This window comes from Micromys minutus (assembly GCF_963924665.1).
Source record: "Micromys minutus genome assembly, chromosome: 9".
NCBI classification, from domain to species: domain Eukaryota; kingdom Metazoa; phylum Chordata; class Mammalia; order Rodentia; family Muridae; genus Micromys; species Micromys minutus.
In genome coordinates, this window is record NC_137978.1 from 30,424,074 (window position 1) to 30,449,008 (window position 24,935).

At 43.4% G+C, this 24,935-nt stretch overlaps 1 protein-coding gene across 2 annotated transcripts in view; it reads left to right on the forward strand.

The window, feature by feature from the left end:
- Positions 1-24,935, forward strand: part of AGBL4 (AGBL carboxypeptidase 4) — a gene marked incomplete at both ends in the record, with an annotated part of 1,110,674 nt that overhangs the window by 979,339 nt on the left and 106,400 nt on the right. For both annotated transcript variants that reach the window (XM_080920614.1, XM_080920613.1), the window contains 2 exons: positions 6,099-6,188; positions 15,951-16,065. In XM_080920614.1, coding sequence (XP_080776740.1) covers positions 6,099-6,188; positions 15,951-16,065 — 205 coding nt within the window. The remainder of the gene's footprint in view (positions 1-6,098; positions 6,189-15,950; positions 16,066-24,935) is intronic.

Here is a 24,935-nt window from a genome sequence, read left to right on the forward strand (position 1 = left end):
CACCTGAGAAAACTAGGGTTCATGAGATGGAATTTGTCCAAAGACTCAGAGTACAGGGAAGCTTGGTGTTCCACTTGACCCAGGAATAATGTCTTGCCCACTCTTCTTCATCCAGCTCTTCTTTCCGGCAGAAATCAGCTTTTAGACAGCACAGCTGAGCTACCCCTGAGTGTCTCAGATCAAATGGAGTCACATGACTACCCGAATGTATTTACTGTCTTGCCATTTCTTCCAAGAAACCTGGATGCATGCCCCCCCCCACACCTACACTTTCTCATAGAATTACACAGAAACAAGTCTGCACATTGATCATGTTCTTACTGTGATTCTCTGTTCCTGTTCTATTTCCTTTGTCACCAATAGTGGTATTTTCACATTACCTTTAGGCTGACATATATTGTGCTGATAAAATCAGATAAAATACAACATTAACTGTTAACACCAAGGAAGACAGAGCCAAGTCCCTTGTGAGCTTGAGTTTTCCCTTTTCCCTTCTCAGAGCAGGTGCATCCAAATTGAGTCTTGAAGGCTGAGTAGGAGGAACCCAGACAGATGCGACAAAAGCTGGCATTCAAGGCAGGGAAGAAAACACATGCCCAGACTGGATGTGTGAGAGAGCATGCCATGAACAGAAGACTGCCAGGGCTGAGGTCAGAGCCTGTGGGATCGGATGGATAGGAGTGTGGCCATATGTGCCAAAGATGAGAGGCCAATGAAGCTGGACTTGGGCAACAGAAAGGTGATGAAGTCTTCAGCAGGGGAGTGGCATGCTTCTGTGGGCACTGTAGAAGGCCCACATTGAAGTCAGGCTGCAGGATGGACTGGCAAGGCTTATGGTAGCATGACTTAAAACAACAAACAATTATTCTCTCTTGGTTTCTGTGGGTCAACAATATGGGAACATTTAGTGGGTTCTTCTGGCTGAGGGCCTCTCCTGAGATTACAGGGAGGCTTTATTCAAGGCTACAGTCACCTGAGACTAAAATATCCTTCCAAACAAACTCAGACATAAATTCCTCTCGTCTCTTCTCACCATGTGATCCTCTCTATGGTCTACTTGAGTGTGTTTGTGACACCACATCTGGTTTCCCCAGAGTCAGGAATGGAGGGGGCTAGGTAACGAAGGCTTCCCCTCAACAGCAGTTCTTGATATGAGAGACAGTCCTTTGTTCCAAACTATTTATTGATTATTAATTGGGGAGACTAGGTGCATACCACTTCCTCAGGGTGAGCCAGAGATTAAATAGCTTTTGCAGGAAGGAATGTCCAGGAAGAAAATCTTATTGGCGTAAACTTTCAGGGCCCATCTAAATACCTCATTAGCATGAATTCTGTTTTGTGCTCTGTGACCACTAGTCATATTCTTTATGTGGGGAGCTGTGGTCACCTGTTCCAGGCCAGGAATCTGGTCAGGGGCAGGTGAAATGCCTATGTTTCTCATGTATGAAGTGCCAGGGTTTCTGAAACCACCCATCCTTGCCAAGTTTCCTGTCACAGTGCCTCACAAAGTCTCATCTAGGGTCACCCCAAAGACTCAATAGTTCAGCTCCTGTTCTGTTTTTAGATGCAACTGTCTCAGCCTAGTGCTCACTGTAGCTAAAACGCACATCTTGCAAGTGAAAATTAACAATGAATTGATGGGGCCGGGCCTGGGAATGGTAGCACACATCTATAACCCAGTCCTTGTTAGGCCGAGGCAGGCAATCAGGAACACTGAGGCCACTGTATATAGAGTTCCAAGCCAGCTTTGGCTTATACCATGATACTTTCTTTAAAAAAAAAATCCCAAACCAAGCCAATAGCAACAAATCAATGGTCATAATAATGAAATCAACCCAATTTGATCTTCAAGAGTCAACCTGATAGAGTAGTTAAGAACATAATGAAAGATTCACAAATGCCCCAGGTCTAATACTGGCTCCTAAAATTTCAAGTTTAGTCAAGAAAATGTTTGTAGATCTTGATGCCCTGATTTATAAGAAAGGGATGAAATAATAAAATAATAGGAAGATGCTCCTTTGGATGACTGTGATAATCAAATGTGATTAGGCATGTAAAATATTTGACACAGGATAGATATTCATTAAATATTACCTAGTGGCTATCAGAATGGAATTGTGCCAATGTCCTCTATAGGGTAGCATGGAAATTAAGAACACAGAGTTTTCCTGAGTTGGGATTCTGGCTCTGCCACTTAGTCATTAGCTATAATGACAAGTATAGGCCACTAAACATTTTGGGACTTTTTTTTTTTTTTTTTTTTTTTTTTTTTTTTTGTAAAATGAAACAAATACTAGCTAGTTCCTGGTCACTAGATGGGTACAATTTTATGAATAAGGGTTTGGGGTAATATGGATTACAATGACAAGCTCTTTCTCTGTCTCTCTGTCTCTGTCATTCTCTGCACAGGTGTGTGTGCACATGCACACATGAGTGAGGGATGTTGTATAAAGCACACTGTGTTCTTCTGTCCTTGGACATGATGGCCTCTGAGTTCTGTTTTTACCATCCCCGTGGATTGTTCATGTTCTCATTGTTTGCATTCTGCTCCATCTTGTCTTTGTTCAAGGCACATCCTTCTTCATCCCTGCTGCCTCAACCAAGAATATGTTTAATTGTCTTTGCATACAGGAGTCTGGGGATTTGGTGACAGGAAGGATGAGGACAGCTCCATGTCACACCACCTCAGAGCTGCTACATTACCTTAAATTGATTTTGCAAATGAAAGCTAAAAGCTAAGCAAAAGCGACCCATCCATTTTGCCTAAAGATGATTATAATGCTCTTTTATGGCCTCCTAAATGACAAAGCAATTTGTTACCTGCCTGCATCAACATTTGCTTATATTAGTGCCAGAGAGGCTTGATTTTTATTAGCCCCATGTTATCATTTTATGAAGTCACAGGGGCTCAGTAAAATTAGTGTGCAAATAGAATGCCTGTGTTGTCTTTTCCTGTGGTCAGCAGAAATGTAGAATGCAATTGAGTTGATACTGGGTCAGGGGAGGCATCTATAAAGTTAGCCTTCACTGAGAGCCTCAGCGATGTCATTTATCATTTCTGAACTGTTGGGATAGATGGGGTCAGTATTAGGTAACAATTTTTAAAAATGTTTGTGGTGGGGAATTAAACATTTTTAAGTGAAAAAGCAATATAAATACTAAGACAGTAGTTCAATTTCCATCAGCAATAAAAAAATGAAACCAAAGTCTCTTGCGTGCATTGCAGATGGAAATGCAGCAGATGAAGAACTGTAGAATATCAGGGAATCCAGAAGGCAGACAGGGCAGAGAAAGGACTCAGAGATGAGACTGAACTGCTAGCAGCCTCACCTTGAGCATGACCATTCCTTCTGTGTGCCACAGACCTCTTACCTGTAAAATGGTACCATGAGGATTTAAATAAAGTAACAGGTTCTAAACTTCTTTATATTTAGAAATATATATATATATATACAGCCATTTTCATTTATTGATTTAGCCATCAGTTCCTGGGTACCCATTCCAAACAGGCTCCTGGGAAAGATATTTGATATTTACCTGAAGGCATTATTTTCTCTTTGTAGTAGCTTATATTCTGTTCGGGAAATGTACAAGTGTTTAACCCTTCTTTGAGAATATAAATGTATTTTCTCTCCTCAAAGATGCCCAGTGAGGATGACAAATTCTCATGTACAGTGATCCAATATGTTTCTGCTGGTATCCAGAGAATTGAAAGCCCCGTGTGCTTGTGGTGACCCCAATGGACCAAACAAACCACACATTTTTAGGACAAAATCTTTATTCACTTATTGGTTTATTTTTGTTCTCTGTTTTGTTTTGTTTTGAGACAGGGTTGCTCTATGTAGCCTGGCTGTCCTGGCACTCATGACATAGATGAGGCTGAACTCACAGAGATCCATGTTTCTGTCTTCTGAGTGCTGTGATTAAAAGTGTACACCACCACACTCAGCTTTAGGACAATAGAGTTTTTTTTTTGTTGTTTTGGTTTGGTTTTATATTATTTTTATATGTGTGGGTGTTTTATCTGCTGTATCTCTGTGCAACCTATGCATGCAGTGCCTGCAGAGGCCTCAAGAGAGCATAGGATCCTCTAGAACCAGAGTTTCAACTGGTTATGGGTCAACATATGAATGGTAGGAACTAAACCCAGATCCTGCTCTTCACTGATGAGCCAGCTCTTTGCCTGCAAGAATCAATACTTTTACTTCTCATGTCTAACATTAAGGTATCTGTTGTGATGATGAACCACATTAGAAACAACCTATGGGCAGCATTTTAAGAGAATGCCTGTTGGTTATTTATGTCCTCTAATTATTTATATCCTCTAATACAGATAACACTCTTTTTAGTATAATTTTTTTATTTCTTCTGAGATTTTCTTCAGGGTGTTATCCTGTTGCTTGCCAATCAACCCTTCTACCAATGGCTGAGTGTCCCTTCTCCATTGGGAAGGCTATCTTGGCTACTATTTGCATTTGTGTGTGTGTGTGTGTGTGTGTGTGTGTGTGTGTGTGTGTGTGTGTGTGTGTCTGTGTGTGTGTGTATCTTTTTATAATAGCTAAACTTTATTATACAAGCTAAATTTCTGTAGCAGCAGAAAGATATTGTAGTATGATTCAGGTCCTATATTTCTACACAGTATATACATTGTTGAGTGTCTGAATTTTGTTGTCTTTATTTCATAAGAGTTGGGCTCCATACCAAGCAGTTAAGTTACTTTTCCTCAGATTTATTCTTTTACAATGGTTTTACAGACGTGTTAGGATCTGTCTAGAGTAATTTAGTCCTACCACAAAGTCCTTTTGAGTTCTCACTCTTTCTGCATAATCAAAAAGAACTTATTCTTTGGAGTCAGAAGCTCAAACATTTCCTTACTTTTTTATCCAATCTAGAAAGCAAAGTGGAAAGAGTTTGAGTCTGGGGCCATAACATTCAAAAACACATTCTAAAAATCTCCCCTAGGTCTTATTGACTTAAGGCAAAGTTTTGGATCCAACAAAGACTCAAGAGGGCTCTTTACAGATTTCTGGAACTCTTATTTTTTCTCTACTGGATTTCTCTAAGTCTCTCCACAACAGCTACCTGCTAACCTTGAATCTCAGTAAGACTCAGTGAGATTTCCATGGTATGCTCCAGGATATCATACCCTGGACTTTATTGTGTGATAGACCATCAGAAAAAAGACAGGGCAACCATGAGGCATGCCTTCTTTGTCCCCTTTCCTCTTGGGTATTCTGGCACCACCTCTAGTCTCTTATTCAACATCTGAAAGTGGTTGTTGTGTATATTTTATTAAGTTTTTAGATTTTGTTTTTTGGTTTTGTTTTTAATGCTAGGAGTCAAACCCACGGCCTTACATGTACTAGACCACAGTTCTACTTTTAAGCCATGTGCAAAGACCTAATTTTGTAGGTGTTCAGCGTAGAAGGAATCTTGTCCCTGTTGCTTCTTTACCAAAACCAAAGCTTGAATCTGCTATCACTATATGACCTTAAACAAATTATATAACTTGAAAGAACTTCAATCTCTGCTTCAATAACAGGAGCATGAACTACTCTTGCTCTAAAGGTTATAAATATGTATAACATATATCTGGCCCAAAGGGGGTTAATTAAATGTCAGATGCTACTAGTATTATTATAAATAGCTACCTTTTGATTCCATTATTTACTAGGTGTTTGCTTAGTACTATGCACTGTGTAGCCTTGTTTCATTATTACAACCACATTAGGCAGATATAATTTTTCTCACTTATAGTTAAGAATACTGAAACTCAGAAAGATATATAACTGCCTGAGGCAAAGTCTCTGGCCTTGGGATTCAGCATCACTGATGGCCTTCTCAGATGGTTGTAAATGTTACATATTAATGTAATATTCTAAGTTACACAAAGAAAAGGGAGTGAAGTCTTTTAATATTAAATAGATGAAGAGATAATTAGTCAACAATGGCTGATCTTCAATGATTCTAGCCCAATGATTAAAACAAAGATAAAAATAAAGCATCCATCCAGACTATTGCTCAGCTGCCTGCTTCCCACATACCCATGTCTAGTCTCAGCTTGCTTTTCATGGTGACCTTCCATTTATTTCTTACAGAGAATCTCCGAGAAGGGTCAGACAAGAAAGTGATATTCATCACAGGGCGAGTCCATCCAGGGGAAACACCATCTTCTTTTGTGTGCCAAGGTAAGCTTGGGACTTCATGGATGTCCTGTACTGTGATGACCTTCAGGAGAGTGATGTTACAGGCAAAGTCTTTATCTAACGTGGCAGCTCACCTCGGTTCTCAGACTGGCATCCACTCAGTTTTGATCTGATAAATGATTATTAGTGAGTGTATCCATGGAAGAACAGATGAATAGGTAGGTGGATAAGTGATCAAGAGAGGCTGAGAGAAATTCTCTCATTCTGCATGAAGAATGACAATGGGGTCACCTACACTCTTCGGCTTTACTTGTTCTGAGCAATGGACAGCAAGTCTGGCCCAAGCTAGGTGTGTATTGGGGTAGAAGGGTTATGAAATGCTGATATCGCTCACTTAATTCAGTCATTCATTTAGCGATTCACTTAACAGAATTTTACAAAATACCTGCAATGAGGGAGGAAGTGCACTTGGTCTCAGACACCCAACAGTAAGATGATCCCTCTGTTTGGTGTATTGCATTGTAATTGCATTTAAATTTATTGCCAAATATTTCATCTATAGAAGGTAATTAATCAGGTATCATCACAAACATAGATAGAGTCAACAAATAAGATGTAAATAACACGGTGAGCATCCAGCACCCAGCAGTGTAAGAAGCAGACAATTGCCTACTCCTCTGTGCTTGCAGACATCATTATCCTCTCCTTTGCAATTCAATTGCCCACCCTCCCTTCCTTCCGCAGAAAATCATGACCTTGATTTTTGTGTTTTGTCATTTTCATCCCTAAGTTGAACTGTACTCATAAGCATCCTTTCGTGTCCGTCTTAGTTTTTCCTGTTCTTGACCTTTGCACACATGCTATCATTCCATATCCACTGAGGCTTCCTTCCTACTTCATGTCCATGTGGGTAAGTAATGTTCTATTTTGCATGCTTTGCATCACTGCATTATATTTCACGTCTGTGTGTAACTTGATTTACTTATTTATTCTCTTGATGGTGAATAATTAAGTTGTGTACAATATATATTTCTTGAAAACAAAGCTACTTCAAATATTCTTACACTGTAATGTATATGTGGACAGATATCTTATTCACATCGCCCGTGTGTACATACAAATTGTTACAGACATACAATTGCTGGGTCATAGGCTATGTGTATCCTCAGCTTTACTGGGTTCCCCCGAAGTTTTCTTAGGAATACTCAGTTTTATGATGCCACCAGACTTACTATCTGACATTCTTGCCAATATCGCATTCTTTTCCTCAGAAAACTGGGGATCGAACCTAAAGCCTTATATATGCTAGGCAAACACTCTACCATAGCTCCAGCCCTAAACCTTGAAAAGAAAGGCTTAGTTTGCGACAGCACCTCTTTATGATGCAGGGACTGGCCTTGAACTTACTACATAGGCCAGTAAGGCCTCAAAGTCGCAATCCTTTAGCTTCAGCCTCCACAGTAGCTGTGCCCCAAGCCTAGCTTCATTTGTACCATCATGTAGAATAGTATGATACTGTGCATGTACTACATACTAGTCTAAACATTTCATATATTTTAGTTGTAGCTTATTCTAATTATATTAATTTTCTATGCCACAGAAATTAAACATTAGCTATGTTTTGACATGAGAAAACTGAAATTTACTGAAATTTAGGGAAAAAATTTGTCTTGTTCCGATCTCAAGATGAGCAGGTGGCTAGAGGGGGCTTGAGAAAGCTTTTGAAGGTTATACAGGTCAAGGGCAATGGGATGCGGTACAAGTGTACAGAGGCTTGGACTCGGACAACCCTGAGGTCAAACATTGGCCAGACTCCCTTCTTGCAGCAAATGTTCCCTCAAATAACATGAAGCTAACAGAATGACCCAGGATGGCATTAAGAAGCTAGCAGAAGATGAATGTAAACACAACACCTAGTCTTATGCCTAGCACATGGCAGGCACTTGACAGGTGCCACCTCCCCACTCCCATGGGAACCCGAGAAGATGAAGTAGTAATCTACTTTGCAAACTCTCAAGCACTGTGCATATAAATGTGCGTTTCATTTCCCTGATCACATCCTTCCCATGTTGCTTAGGTACAATTGCCCCCCCCCCTCTCTTTTTCAGCTGATGAGACAAAGTCTTAGAGAGAGGATGTGACTGGCACAGAGTCCAGCAGCTTGTGAAGTGGCATGGCGGGGCCCCAGTCACTACAGCTTACTCCTTCACATTTTCACTTTTGGCCCCCAGAGCTGTCCTTGCAATAACCTTTCTCAGGCTCTTCTGGGTCTGCCTACCCCTTTACTCCAAACCATCTGTCAGTTACTAAACTTGGCGGCAGATATGTTTCCCCAGCTGATGGAAGGTAACTGCTTTGCCCTTGCTTGCAAAACGGCGGTGAGTCTTGCCATCAGGATCTTCATCTCTGGAAAAAATCAAAGCCCCGGTGCCCACCGTGTCTGTGAGTGGTACAGAAGGTCATCATCCCATTTACAAAAAGGAACCTCAGGCGCTCCCCCCGCTTCCTGAACAGGAATCTTGAATTGTACTGACTTGGTGCACTAAGTGCTGACTTGGAGGCTTTCAGATATGTATTTGCTTCTTGGTAGAATTTGTGAATGCCTGCTCACTACTTTCTAGAGATGAGCTCCAGCCTTCCTGGTGCGGATTCCACAGTCCACCACGGTCTGGCTCTTGCTAGGCTCTCTGGTCTCATCCTTATAACAGTGCAGCCCCAAACAGATTAATTGCAGAGGAGCAGTCTTCTATTACCTAGTCCTTCCTGGCCCCCATCGCTCCCCTGCCTTGGAAGTCATGTCTTTGACACTTGGCAAACACTTTCCATCTTTGATAGTGTATTTTAACTACCCCACTGTGGCCCTCCATAACATACTCCCTCCAATTAGCATCTTCAATAAAAGGCCTTTACTACTCTGACTCATTTGCCATCTATGCCTATGTCTTTCCCGTTTAAGCATGAGCTATTTAAGGGTTAGGACTGGCTCTCCCATGGACACTTTCCACATCTGTAAAACCAGATTATCCCGTTCATTATCTGAGCCTGTGGTGAGAAACGAAAGCTATGCTGGCTCTGGGTTGCTAAAACTGAATTCAGAGAGACAGCTCAAGGTCACACAGCCATCAAGTAGCAAAGAGGGGATTTGACCTTGGGTCTGGACAAATCCTCTACCTGTATCTGCTCCCCTGTTCCTTCTGAGGCTGAGAAGTACTAGAAGGTCGAGTTTTGTACTTGAAAGAGCACAGAATTCGGATCACCCCACAGCTAGTGTATATTTTTCAGGCAGGGATGCAGAGGCTCTGAGACCTAACGTGGCTTACTCAAGGTAATACCAGAACTTCATAACAATGGAATCCACCTCCATGTTTAGCTTCCCATTTTTCCCTACCTCAACATCTGTCCCTTAAGACATACAGCAATTCATCTTTTCTTGTGGCAGAACGAGGCAGGCACCATTACCCCCGCTTTTCTGCCTACTTTGGGTTTGTATTCCGCAGGGATAGCCTGAGTCAAGCCCCATAGGACAGAGCAGAAGATTTATTTTTCTATAGTCAGACTCGGAGGCTGAATCCCTTGCCCCAGCCCACCAGGCTCCCAGGAAATGTAGGTCTGACGCCTGGAGGGGTAGTGGCCGAGATCCTCTTTTCTTCTCCATTCACTGACTCAGTGACCTTGAGCAGGAAACAGACCTGAGAAGCCTGGTTGTCTCCATCTGGCTGGGACCATAGTTCTCACTGGCGAGCTGCTAGTGCACCTGCTTCTGGGAGTCTAGCGGAGTTCTGTCGTCACAGGGATCTGGAATGGGTTGTGGTAAAGATGACAGCATTTGACTTTCCGAAGACTGCATGGTTGAAGAAAGCTGACTATGGGTCACTCTTCCATCCACCCCCCACCTCCTGTATCTGTGGCCCCTGTGAGCCCAGACTCTCATTCTGTACTTAGAACAATTTGAGAGAACAAGGGCCCTCCCATGCTGCCCTACAGCAGGGTCTGTGAAGCCTTAGGTCTCTTAGCAGACAGAGAGATTGGATCTCAGCACTAACACTTAATACACCGCGACCTTGAGAACTTCTGGCACTTCAGCTTCTTTATCTCGGAGGGAAACAATAGCAATTCTTGCCCCTAGGGGTTGATGTAAAGACTAGAGGAGCTAACAGCCACACCCATCTAGAACAGCCTCTGAAACAGAGATGAGAAGCTGTCAGTGGTGGAGGGTTCTAGGGAGCATTAATGGACCTCTTTGTAGGTCCCAGGTTCTCTGTGTGGCGTTGACTGCCTGGCTTTCCATTGCCCTCAGTGACTCCAGAGCTCTGTGTCCTGTCCTGTCTTGCTGTCCCAGGGGAAGTCCTGACCTGAAATCCTCTCCTCCTGCAGCCTCTAATGCAAGTTGAAAACTTGGCCAGAATCAGATCTAGATCTTGGTCTCTGACCCCTGGGCAAGGCCATGTCTCTGTCTGAAACTCCCCAAGGCTGTTGGCATTTTCTCAATTCAAAAAGAAATCTCTATATAAGGAGCTCTCTGTCAGACCCTCTTGGTGAATTTAGCCCACCTTTACAGAATGCTTCTGCCAGGAAGGCATGCCTCACTGTGGAGATCAGTAAATGTGGCTGAGGTTTGGAGTTAAACAGACCTAGTCCTAATACTTCTGCCTGCCCATTAAAGTACCTTCGTCAAGACTTTGGCTCTCTGAACCTGGATAGATTTATCTCAAAATTGGGGATAATATCCTGTTTGAAATTCCCTGTTTCCCAGAGAAGTGAGTGGACACACTGGTCACCACCTAGCAAGTTAGTGATGGAATGGTCTCCTTCCCTGCCTGGATCTTGCTGCTTCCTGCCAAAATTTCCTCCAACAAAGGTTGAGAGAAAGAGAGAGAGAGAGAGAGAGAGAGAGAGAGAGAGAGAGAGAGAGAGAGAGAGAGAGAGAGAGAGAGAGAGAGAGTAAATGAAGAACTGGTCCTCTCAGGAAATCACTTTGTCAGAATTAGAAGTAATCTCAGGATTACTTTGTTAGGAGAGGAAGAGAAGGGAAGAGGTCTTGTGTATATATACACACACACACAAACAGGCATGTGTGCAACTATGAGACTGGGTGCATAAGCACACACACAAGCTCTCACATCACTCTTTCACATCCACCAGCACCACCAGCCTCAGGACCCAACACAACCTAAATTTTCCCACTATTTGTTCTTTTCCCGCTTTGCTCTGGTTCCCGCATCTGTTCCTCCTTATTCTTCCTCTTCTCTGTCTCTGGCCCAATCAGCCTCACATCACAAGAGAATGGAGCTTTACACTTTACATCTGTGGTATAGGCAGAGCCTAGCATGAAGGCAGAAGAATTACATTTCATGAACCCCGTGATTCCATAATTTGAGGACAACGAGCTTGGCTGATGGCAGTATGGGTTTAGCACAGTCAGGAAAGGTCTGGAAAGGCCTCTGCTGTGCTTGTGGTACCCTGAGCCCAGCAGATGCCTCTGCTGCCTCACTGAGCGTTTGGGCTCTCCTCATTCCAGGATGCTGTCTCTGAACAGAGAAGAGAAACAATAAACCTCACACAGAACTCTCTGGAGGGAAACCATGCCCACAGATGTAAATAACTCTCTAAAACACATGCAAGCAGCCATCTGGTTTTTTCTGTCTTGGCATAGCAGAAATAGCACTAATTTAAAGCCATCAGAACTAGGTCTAGATCTCAACTGGGCCCTGTGTGTGATGTCACATTCCCTGACTTTGTTTCCCTGTCTGTAAAATGGAGCCAAAAGTATTGCAAATCAGTTAAAATACTGAGTACACAGTTGTTATTGAAGGTCTGACTTCACTCATTTCACATTTGTCTATTAAGCACTGTCGCTGTGCCAGACTCCAAGGCCCTAAGAACAGGACAGAATGAGCATATCATTCCTTCCCTGGAGCATTCAGCACGGAGGGAAGGCAGACACAGCCAAGGCATGCCTTGATCCCTCAATAAGGCCACATTCTTTTAGACCCGTGGCTTAATCTCAGTCATTTCCTGCAGAGTTTGAAGAGTCATTTTGCAGAGATGATTTGAGCAGGGTGAAGATGTGCTTGACAGCAGCATCCTGTCCCATTCACTGGCTGCATCCACATGATTCTCTAGGCTTTAGTCTCTCCGGAGCCCCTGTTGATCAGCGTTATGTCAGATCATGACTCCTAACTGCCAGGTGCTTTATATCTTCGAGCTCCCTCTACACACCAACCCCTCCAGGCTGCCCGATTCTCACCCACCATTATTCTTTTCCTCTGGTACACTGTAGCTAGAGGCACTCTTCAAAGCCAAGAATTGATCTGTGTCTTCACATCTTCAAACCTTACAGTGATTCTTTAGTGATATCATATATCTCATATCTATTTGTATGTATGTATGTATGTATGTATGTATGTATGTATGTATGTATGTATAGTTGGATTATTGGGCTCCTTGCTTGCTTCTTCTATTTCTCCCCCACATTTCTCATCCCTTTCCACTACCTATGTGTAAAACATTGAAAGCCATAACTAAAACAGCTCATGTACACGCTTACTCTATCCTAGACACACAGTTTGAATCAACTCACAGTCTTGGTCATAACCCATAATGATCATTAACCTCTCATTTTTAACTGCTGGGGAAACTGAGGAGTGGAGAGAATGAGGTCACACAGCAAATGGATAGCTCCCAGGGAAGACTCAAAACTGAAGAGTCCAGATTTTAGAAAATCTGCATTTTTCACACTGAAGTTAAGCCCCTGATGAAGAACTACATGGCGTGAAAGAGATCATCTTTTTTCTTGCGATGAAGAGTTGGTGTAAACATTTTTTTTTTTTACCTTCCTGGAGCCTTTCATCTTGCTGGCCTTTTCTCCAAGAACCCTTCTCACGTACCTCCTCCAACCTTGGTTGAGTCAAGAGCTTTGTGTAGGCTCTTATTACTCTAAGAATCTCTCATTCAGGCCTTGGTTGGCTAGTAAGAGTGGACTTCCATCGTATTGTGCATGACTCCACTGTAAGAACATTGCATTCATCTTAGAATGCTCAGTTTGCAAAGTGAGTGGCTGTGGTTCAGCTAATCTAGGGCTTTGTAAGAAATGATCCATCCATAAGCATCTCTTTCTCCCTCCTTCTTAAAGAGCATTTAGTTGTGTTATTTAAAATTTTAGGAACCTGTGTGTGTCTGTGTGGGCAGTGCATTTGAGTGAAGGTGCCAATAAAAACCAGAGGCATCAAATGCTTCTACCTTTAGAATCACAGGCAGGGTATGAGCCATCTGATGTGGGTTCTCAGAACCAAACTTAGGTGCTCTGCAAGAGCAATATATGCCCCTAACTGCTGAGCCATCTATCTAGCCCCAACCCTAGGCATTTCTTAAGCACCTACTGTGGGCCCAGTCCTGAGCCACACATTCTGGGAGAAATAGAGACAATGAAGATAAGGTTTGATTGAATATAAGGTTGATCTGGAAAAGCCCATTCGGGCTAGCTGGATATTGGCATCAGGCAAGAATCTCTGCACCTAACTTTAATTTCAGATCTTCAGCTACTTCCCTTCTCTTCCCTACCTTCCTGTTGTCGTGTTTTCCCCAATCTTGATGACACCCGTTTTAAAGGAAATGGCCATGGCAAAATCATGGCTAAGACTGATGCCATAGGGGCTATTGGTCTCTCCCAGTGGGGCGGAGGCAAGCCCTCCTAATTTGACAGATTAGGAGGCATCCTTCCATTGAAATGAGAAAACTGTTCAGAGCAAGCTCTCAACACTTACAGCCACTAACCAGCTAAGATTCAAATATAAATCCCCAGGTCTTCTCTGTCCCTGGATCCCTCTGCTCCCTCTGTGCCTGCAGTGCCTGTTGACTTTGCCCAGGCATGGCACTGCTTCTCCGTGCTTCCTTTGTCCTGTTCCTTCCCACTATGCTTCACTTCCCCAGTCTACCTTCATGAGGTGGCCCTCTGCCCAGAACCTCCTTAGCCCTTCTTTGTCTCATCACATCTCTAGGCAACTTAGCCTGGTCCTCTTCTAGAAACTATCTTACCAAGCCATAAACAGAGGAAGGGAAGAAGGGAGAGAAGGAGGAAGGGAGGGAAGGATGAAGGGAGGTGGATCAGGCAGTACCTTGCTTGCCTTGCAAGCAGAAGGACATGTGTTTGACTCCTAGCAAGTGTGGATTTGGTGGGTTGAGGCGATAGAAATAAGGGTGGGTGGGAAGGGTTCTTGTTCAGTTGATTCTAACTTAGAGCTAAGAGATAAGTCTAAAGTTTACCTTCTCATTGCCCCAAGTCCACCTTGAAAAGTGAGCTCTGGATGGCCCTACTCTGTTTGGCTTTGTTTTCTCTCATTCTTTTATTAGGTGCCTAATTGGCAGCCCAATTAATCTGCTCATCTGTGAAGGAGGTGAGCACCTCCATTTCCAGAAGCTGTTCTCTAAGGCAGCACAGCCCAGCCCTGAGCACCGGCTGGCTCCTTGATGGAGGGCTGCCCCAGGAGCCAGGGTCAATTAGCGGACAGATTAAGCAATTATTAGCTCCTAACAAGGGCGCCTGGCATCATTTACCCTGCCTGTTTATTGGCAAACTGCAACGCTAATATGAGGACCAACAAATAAATTAGGGCATCTGGTCCACTGCCGAATTGGTCGAGAAGTAAATGATGTCCAACTGGCCCTCGGCTGCCCATGGATTCTCAGGCTGGCATAATGAAAAGCCCAAGATGTCCCTTGCTGGTCACAGGAGCTTTGGAATGATCTCTGAAGTGATTTATCATTCCAAGAGCTAAGTGCCTGCTGCTGGGCACATGGATTGTTCCTAGTTATCCTACTGTCTTCCTCATGCCTTTTGTTTGTCAAGACCTTTAAGGGCCCAGTTTAGAGACTCCCTCTCTCTTATCCAGCAGGAGACATGTCCCCTCTACATCTGGGAGACTCTAGTCACTTTATAACACAACATCAATTGCATGACATGTCAGAGCAGTAAGTTTGACTATATGTTCAAGTCTCCAGTGAAGTGCACACATGGAACAGAGAGGGTGGGGCAGAGCTGATAGCTGTTAACATTCCAACCTCTTTCCTATGGATGGATACAGCCATCACCAAGATACTAGAGAGGCTACTTCTGGAAGACCCAACCATGATGTTATGTGATAAGAGCGCCCTCCTGAGTTCATTGCTGTTATCTAGGGCCCTGCAAGACCCAGCTCATATGCTTGGAAATCCTCTTTGCTCCCTCTGCATGAAGTGTTTTTCTTTCTTTTCCTAGGACTCACTGCTATATGTCTTGAGCTGTCTTCCTTTAGAACCAAAGATACATTTGGACAATCTGTTGGGAAACATCTTTACATTATACAGATATATCCATAATCACATATAGATAGCTGACAGAGGCCAAAGATCACTGACCGTCTTCTTCTTCTTCTTCTTCTTCTTCTTCTTCTTCTTCTTCTTCTTCTTCTTCTTCTTCTTCTTCTTCTTCTTCTTCTTCTTCTTCTTCTTCTTCTTCTTCTTCTCCTCCTCCTCCTCCTCCTCCTCCTCCTCCTCCTCCTCCTCTTCCTCCTCCTCCTCCTCTTCTTCCTCCTCCTCCTCCTCTTCCTCCTCCTCCTCCTCTTCCTCCTCCTCCTCCTCCTCTTCCTCCTCCTCCTCTTCCTCCTCCTTCCTCCTCCTCCTCCTTCTCCTCCTCCTCCTCCTTCCTCCTTCTCCTCCTCCTCCTTCCTCCTCCTCCTCCTCATCCTCCTCCTTCTTCTGGACTAAGAAAAATGTACCCTTCCTCCTTGAAACAATTTGAGGCTAACTCAGGCATGTCTCTCTCCCTAGGGATCATCGACTTCCTCATAAGTCAGCATCCAATTGCCCGTGTCCTACGAGAACATTTGGTCTTCAAGATTGCACCAATGCTTAACCCTGATGGAGTCTACCTGGGCAACTATAGGTGAGGCACTGGGGATAGTGTGTGGGAGCAGGAAGTCACAGGATGGAGGTATGGAAACAAGAAGAAACCTGGTAACAAACTTTTAAGAAAGAATGTTTATACTAACCATTAGAGGAAATTTAAAAATTAGAGAAAATTTTACTCTACCTCCTGAGTGAAGCTAATGTCCTTGGCTATTTATAGATGGCTACCCAAAGTCACTTGCTGGAGTTCTCTGAACAGGCTATTAGAGTAAGAACTGAGAGAAGTAATATTAATTTTAGAACCTACTTCTTCTATGACCTTGAGGGACTCACTTTTTCTCTCTGATGCCCATTTTTTCTTGTGTAAAGACAGAGATTTCCCAGCAGGGTGGTTGTATCAGAAGGAATGATGGGGAGGAATGTGCTTTGCAGAATCTCAGAGGGTGTTTATAGTGCTCCCTGATATGTTCCTGTGTTTCTTTCTGGAGAGAATTAATGAAGGAGAACAGCAGCCCAAATCACATGGGCAGCACTTCTCTCTGGATGGACATACCACCCAGCCGGCCTCCCACTTGCGTGACATATCTTGGATGTTCTTTCTCCAATCATTGAACCATCATCTATAGCCTAAAATTCCACTTCCCAGGGGATCATTTGCCAAAAGAACACTGAGTTCTCAGAGATAAACAGTCTCGTTACCTTTATTCACAGCTGAAGCAACCGCCTTGCCCGAAGCCACATAGCCAGAGATAATCGACAGTCTCACTTCACTGCCCAAATGATACAACTTTAGGTTCCATGAGGTCCACAAACTTTAAGACAAAAGCCAACTTCCCCAGCTTTGCATGTAAGACTCTGTGTAACCTACAAACTGACTTTAGTCTGCCTCACCCTCTCCCCTCTCAGTGATTTTCCTCTGACTTCTCCAAGCAAAGCCTGATGCCCTGGATAATCATGTTGGCTCCTGATACTTTTCCATCATGATGGTTCCTTGTAGAACCATCTTCTCTCTTATTCACCCGCTAACTCTCTCGGCAACTCAGATTATGTCTGTCTTCTAGAAATCATCCCCTCAACCCCAAAAAGAAGTAGTAATTCCCTTCTGGGTTCTTACGGGCCTGCCTATTGAAAAAGGAACAAGAAGTCAATCAATCATGAGAATTCATTGCTACAGCTTTGGAGGGTGTTCACCAACCTCCCTGGACTTTAGGTCACCAGAACACAGGACAACCTTTGTGTCCTCACTATCTAGCAGCAGGCATTAGCAAATAATAGATAATAGAAATGTTTGATGAAGGTAAGTGAATGAGAGAGATGGCTTTAGTGATGAAGAAAGGAAACAGACAAGACTTTCATAAGGCCCTTGGCTACATTCAAATGTAAGACCTCCCCACAACTAGGTAGGCCCATTTTACACAGGGCTGCTTTACTACTTCTAAAACCATGGAAATTAGGTCCAGAGGGGCTCTCTGGCACCCCGTGTCTGAGAGAGACCCATGGGAAGCATGGAGCCTTCGTTAAAGTCAATTTTGCCTCTTCTCTTAATTGGCTGGAGTGATGGCTCATTAGCATCTGCAGGTTTTATGGCTTGTTACAGGCCCAAGAGTAATCCCATTCTACCTTCCCCAGATAGAATGTGTGGTTAGTGATAATAGTGGTGGAAAGACCATTTGATTTATGTTAACAATTCTGTTTAATTACAAGAGCTACAGTGGTCAGAAAGGGGTCAACTCTGCCACTCTATGTGCCTATTTATGTCATCATCTGCTGTCCAGGGAATGATTATCTAGAAATAGGTCCATGACCTTGGTCAACATGGGTCTTTTCTCTTTGCTTCATATGGGTCAGGGAGTAGGAGCGGGGATTAGGTCCAGATTTTGACTGAGGGCATGAAGCTCCAACTCTCAGAAATGCTTTCATGGTGAGGTTTCAACTCCCAACATTCTCCTCGTGAGAAAATGTGATTCTTTCTCATTATGAGAGTTGCCAAAGTCTCTAACCACAGCATTAATCCTGCTATTAAAACATAACTAAGTACCAAAAGGAGCCTATCAATCATGAGAATCCATTTCTACAGCTTTGGAGTGTAGGAAAGACAGAAGTCATGGTTTCACAGTGCCTTAGAGTTAGCTCCCCAAGCCAGTTCCTCCCACACTCTCTATAGTGGTATTTCTTGAGTTTGGTGTAGCTTTCTAAGGTGTATTGAAGGAAAGAGAATAAAAAAAATCCAGGAAATGATGAACTAAGTGAAGTTAAATTCAAGTTTTAGAATAAGACTTTTCAGGATGTTGCATATGGTCATGAACACACACAGTCCCAAAAGAGATTTACAGACCTTGGTGTTTCTAAATAGTAAGTGCTGTGATCCACACGGTCCACAGTCCACCACCTGTGTTAGGCTTATGAAACATTTTGGTGAATGCCATCCCAAGAAGTCTGCTTGCTGACTCAATGGTCTGTCAAGCCCTCCCATTTAATCCTCACAACCTAGAAGGGAGGGCTGTATTAGGGTTTTTCTGTTGCAAATATAAACTTCCACTCAAACTAGCTTAACAGAGGAGGGATGGCTGTGAAGGAGGTAGGGAGGGAAGAAAGGAAAAAGGAAGGGAGGAAAAGAGGGAGGGAGAGAGGGAGGGAGGGAGGGAGAGAGGGAGGGAGGGAGGGAAAGAGGGAGGGAGGGAGGGAAGCTGGCCGGCCTTTAGAACTCTAGAGCAATAAACAAAGCCAGATTTCACAGAATACTGGTGAGATCTTGATGCATGGGTCAGAACACAGGCAGCCATGGCTGCTTTCCTCTTGTGCTCCTTTGACTTGCATCCTTTCAGTCTCTTGATGTGCAATACCCCAGGGAAGCTAAAGCATCTTCTTCAGGTTTCTGGCCAGCAATGGACAGACATAGTTGAAGGGCTGTCTTCCCTGCTGTCTATCCTCCGCAGCCAGGGCTGGACCTGGCTGACTCTGAGGCTCTAACAAAACAGGCCTGCTCTGAGGCACCTTCTGGAGATGGAAAGGCAGATCACAGGCCACTTCCCTGCAGTGTGGAAGGACATAGGGTCTTCAGAGCTGTGAAGTGGGTGACATCCTCCCTTCCTTTTTTTCTCCTTTTCTCCCTCCCCATTCTCTCATCATTTATTAGTAGAAAAATTAAAGAGTTACATGGACTTTGGGAGATAATGCACTGAAGGTATAGTACTTGGCACATTGTGAGTTCTAAATAAAAATCTATTCCCTCCCTCTCTACTCCTCACTCTCTTTTCTCCACATTAAGGAAACATGTGATCCAAAATAGGGGGAGAACAGTCAGTTTTCCCAGTTCTGTTACCACAGCCTATATATTTAATAACACAGTACCTACACTATGATATTAATAGTCAAGTAGAGAAGGTTAATATAACCTGGGAGTGCACCTTAGTTAGTAAATTCATTGCCTAGCACTCACAGATACCCGAGTCCAATGCTTGTTGCCACATAAAGCCAGCCATGGTGCCACATTCCTCTAATTCTAGTACTCAGGAAGTAGAGTCAGGAAGGTCAGAAATTCAAGGTCATCCTTGGCTACACATTGAGTGTTTGAGGAGAGAGAGAGAGAGAGAGAGAGAGAGAGAGAGAGAGAGAGAGAGAGAGAGAGAGAGTATGCACACATACTCTACCTCAGAACATAATAGCAGCAGATGGTTGCTATACTATTCTGGGAATATTCATTATGTTAAAGAGCAGCAGAGTCTCCTAGCTAGATTACTGTGTATGTTCCCAACTGTGGCTGTGCTATGAGTATATGTGGCTTATATTAAAGTTTGTATCACAATATGCAGCAACCACAGTATATTCCACAGCAGCTCCTACAATTGCCATATGAGATGATAATACAATTCATAACCTTTATTGTGTATAATAAAGGCATGGGGCAAGTATGCACTCTACTCTGCTCACAACACCCCAACTTCACTTCCCCCTTTCTCCCACAGATGTTAGGTTCCCCAGCTAATTCACAGAAAGGCCTTCCCAGCACCTGCAATGAACCACGGGCTCCCCTCCATATGCTTTCATAGCACCTTGGATTGACCTGACCTAATCTGTAATCATGTATATATGTGACTTTTTCTAATGCTGTGTCCACTTCTGCACTGTAAACCCCCTGTCAGGATTTTGTCTGCCTTATTCCCTGTGAAGCATGCCACAGGAGCTGACACAAAATGGGCCCTTTATCTCTATTTTCTGAATGAACAAATAAACTAAGAAGTGGCCTGTAATGATTGTACTGCAACACAAAGCTAAAATCCCCAGCAGAGAGCAACTATGGCCGGAAGCTGTCAGCCTCCAACACCAACTGTTCAGTCGCATAGTGTTATGACATGGATGCTCTTCTGACTTACCAGGATGAGCCGCTGTTAGCACCTAACAGATCCTCAATTCTTGGGTACCACTTTGCTATCTCATAGAGCCCCGTGCTTTTGAAGGCATTTAAACAGCAAGTTTGATCACTACAACAGTTGGAGAAAGAAAAGTCAGTTTTTATTATTTTTGCTTCAGAAAATGGGAGACTGAGCCTAAGACAATGGAGGGCCACTGACAAGACTCCAGTCTTGAAGCCAGGGTCTCTGGGCTCTAACTCTTTTACCAGCCTTAGGTGGAAGCAGAGAACTCAAGAACTTTTCTTTATTTAGTCTCCAGGGCTTGCCGCCTTTGAACAACACAAATTTCACCCCATCCTCAATTTTCACTGACCTTCTCGGCAGAACTAAGTGTAGTAAAAGGCAGCTTGCATTACCTAGGAGATGCTCCAGGGAAGGGCTCTGTCGGGAAAAGCATGGCTACCCCATGGATGAACCTGGAGAACAGTGATGCCAAGTGAAACAAACCACTCACAGGAAGACAAATACTGTCCGAATCTACTTCTACGAGGTAGTTGATGTAGTCACTCAAATCATAGAGACAGAAAGCACCTGAGGCTTTGGGAAGGGGAGAAGAAGAAGTCACTGTGTAAAAGCTAACAGGTCTAGAGTCTCAGCAGTGATGGGTGATAGTGGTTAATAGCAACACATCACGGGCGTTCAATGCCATTGAGCATCATGCTTACGGTGGTTAATATGGGAAACTTAATGTTATATTTTACCTTACCACACCGAAAACAAACAGCATGACTATTGATTTTGCAATATAGATCTTCTCAAAGAGTTCTAAGACTATCTGGCAACCCATGTCTTGAGCAATAGATATTGTAACTTCCAGCATCTTAGAGCCAAGGAGCTAAGAGTAGCTGTCAGACCATTGAGGTTGGGAGACCTTGGCAGATATGCTTAGAATCAGTAAGCAATTATCAATGAGTTGCAGCAAACAGGGTTTTCCATGCAGACTGAGGGACCTGCCCACTCTCCCTGCTTCCTCCTCCATTCTTCTGGCTTCCTCCACAGGGAAGGTAGTCCTGCCCGCCTCTGCACCCTGCTGTATTCCTGAGCACTGGTAATGGTTTTCCTCTGAAAAACAGACCTTCCATCTCCATATGACAATGTGAAATTCTGTGTTGGGTTTGCATTTCTTAATTAGCTGTTTGTCATTGTGTATTCCATAGAGCCACGTATAAGTAAACAGTCATAGACCTTGGAATAAATTTATTGGTTTTATTTATGTTTCTGGGCATAAAAATCTATAATTACCAGGTACAGCCTCAGAATAACTGGTATTTAATGACAATTACTTTTTGTTACCATAGAAATGAGTCCAAAGTAGTTACCCATAATTTCTCATTTCCCAAGCCTCACACATGCTGAATTGCAATATTACCATAGTAATTGCCTATTAGTCATCATAAAATACGCATTTACCCAAAAGATAGCAGGATGCTGTGAAATTTCTGATCTTCTGAAGACCTCAGTGCATCTTAGGAGTGTGGAGGTGGGGGGTGGAACAGACCACTCTGGGTGGTACAGAAAGGATTCTGCTTTATGATCCAGACCTACTGCAGGCCCTGAGGTAGAACCAGACGCTGTAGGAGTTGCAAAGTCTTGGGGTCAGTATATCTTTCTGAGAATTTCAAAGGCTTGGGGTCAGTATGTCTCTCTGGGAATTTCAAAGTCTTGAGGTCAATATGTCTCTTAGCCCTGGAAATACTACTGTAGCAAAAATGCATCAGTACATTATATCCAACTTCAGCTAGGTTTGTTGAGATCTTTCTGGGTGTTAGTGTCCTATGCTGGTTCTTGAGAAAGCAGAAGGGAGGGAGTTGGTATGACAGCCACATTTTAAACACAGGAAAGCAATGGGGCACAGAAGCACTAAAAAAAATCTGTCCTACGTTCTCTGGCACTAAAGGTCACCCACATTAGTGCACCAAGGAGAACATCCCTTCATCTTTGATCTTGTTCTATACTGTCACTTGAAGCAGAGAGAGCCTTCCTTCTTTCTGATTAGAGATGAAGAGAGGGTTATTAAAAACTGAGGGACCTGGGGCTGGAGAGATGGCTCAGCACTTAAGATTGCTCACTGTTCTTGCAAAAGCACTGGATTTGGTTCCCAGCACCCATGTGGTGGCTTACAACCACTTGTAACTCCAGTTCTGAGGGATTTGACACTTAAGTTCTTTATGACCTCCGTAGGCTCCCGCACATTTATGGTACAAATAATAAAGTCATGTATGCTCATATTCACACAGGAAAAAACAATGTTAAGTATGAGAGAATCTTAAGAATTCAACAGACACAGAAGGGTACTAGGGATAATAGCAAAACAGCATTAAATATAGTGAGATTAAAATGCCAGGGAAGTACTTCTAACAGAGACAGATAGACAGACAGACAGACACAGACACTGGAACTGCTCTGCTTCTTTCATCTCCAAATCTATAGAAAGAATTAAGGACATTTTAAGCTGCACAAAATAGAATGGAACATGAAATCAACTGTATAGATTATAAAATAATGTTCATGTTCTATTTGTTCTGTGTCAATATCAAAAGTTCACTTTTTTTATTGAGCTAGAAATAGAAAACAATGCTCCACAGCAGATTCACTGAGAGATCTACTAGCTCCTCTTCCCCTATCTCCCCTACCTTTCCTGTCTTACAGCATCATGTGAAGTGTCTTGCCCAGGACAGGGGTCCCTCTGACAGTGGACTCCCCACAGGAACACCCCACATTCTCAAGCGTCAGCTGTACTGTGGTCCCTCTGCCTGTTAGAGAGGACTTCCCATCCAGGCTACTGTCTCTGACTTCTGAAGGCTTACTCTGGTCCAGATTAGTTTCTACACAGCAGCCATTCAATTGTGTGAAGTTTGTGTGCCTTTGCTGTTTCTCCTTTCTCCCCAATGCCAGCTCCTGGTCTGTAAGTTTACATGTTCAGAACCTTTCAAATTGTATGTAATCTCATACCCTACCTTCCCTGATATCTTCCAAACATGCGCGAGGTGTTTGCCATTGTCTGAGGCATGGTGTCTAGAACTGAATGGCGGTGATAACAGTGATGGTTATGGTGGCTAACGTGTACCACTTCTTCCAGACCTGGCACTACTCCAAGAATTTTGCACTTATTGTTTCATTTAACCCTTAGTACAGCTGAGCCCTGATTTTCTATTGACAGACAAGGAAACCGGGGTACAGTAACTACCTCTAGCACACTGATCTAATTTGTGGAGTAGGGCTGGAAGGGTCTATCACAATCTCATTCTGGGGCCCACACTTCTGACAGAGCCCATATCAACTTGACTATTCTGCATTGGGTTTTCCTTCACCTGCATCTGTACCTAGGTCCACCCCCTTGCATTTATTTGGTTGAGTCACACCCCCCCTTTTCATAAAGCCTTTTGAGATGCCTGTGGTAGAGACAGGGTAAGAGTTATAAGACATAGGTCATAGAAAAAGTAAATAGCCTATCAAAGGTCATAAGGGTCACATACTTCAGATGCAAGCAGAGCAAAGGCCAAGGCTGGACAGATCCTTATCTCCCAGAGACTCTCCTGCTTTAGGTAACCTGAGTGATAATTTTATGGAGACTGAAAAGACACTTGGGCCCTTGGTATAATTGAGTGTCTAACTCACAAGTGTACACCGCCAAAACCAATTATTCAAATAAGCTTCCCAGCCAAGTTTCTCAGAAAAGGCCAGATGGCTAGATGTCTGTGGAGGCAGCTCCCCGCTCTGTCCTGCAAGCAGCCAGATCACATTTTGAAGTTGGAGTTGATAGCAAGTTGGTTTTAATAATTGATTCTACAGTAAAGACCAGTCTCTGGGGTAGTGGCAACCAGGAATTAGTAGCTGGGGAATCTAGAGGAGCAAAACAATGGGCTGAGATTGTGTTGTTATTTCTGGTCTTAGGTCTTTAAACTACTGTTCACCTAGCACATTATCTCAGTGTAAAATGCTTCTGTGGTACACACTGACCAACAGAAGGTATCTAAGACATTTATCCTGAACTAGCATCACCAAACTTCTCTTCATGTTCTTTCCTCCTACATCTTCTCTTCTTTCCAAAGGCATTCAGCTGCCCATTCTTGCTGAGATCTGGCCCTTGCTGGTACTCCGCATCTGCTGAAGAAACCTTCCCAGTACATTTGTTTTTTTTTTTCTCTGCTTCTGTTTTTTCTCTGCCTCCTACCTCCATTGTGTCTACTTTCCTCCCTCCCTCTCCCCTCTCTTCCTTGCTTTCTTCTCTCCTCCCCCTCTCCTTCCTCCCCTCTTCCCTCTCTTCCCTCCTTTTCACCAAGCACATACATTCTATCAAGCACTAGGAATGTGAGGTAGGCTTGGCCCATTCTGGGTCGAGAATTCATACTTTCATATTTTAACTTCTATGGGAATGTAGAATGGGGACAGTTCGGGGGATGTCTGGAAGGGCATCATTGAATGATGAGTAAACGTTGGCCAGAGAAAGGGAGCAGTAATGTACTCCAAAGGAATAATGGTGAACAGAGCTGTC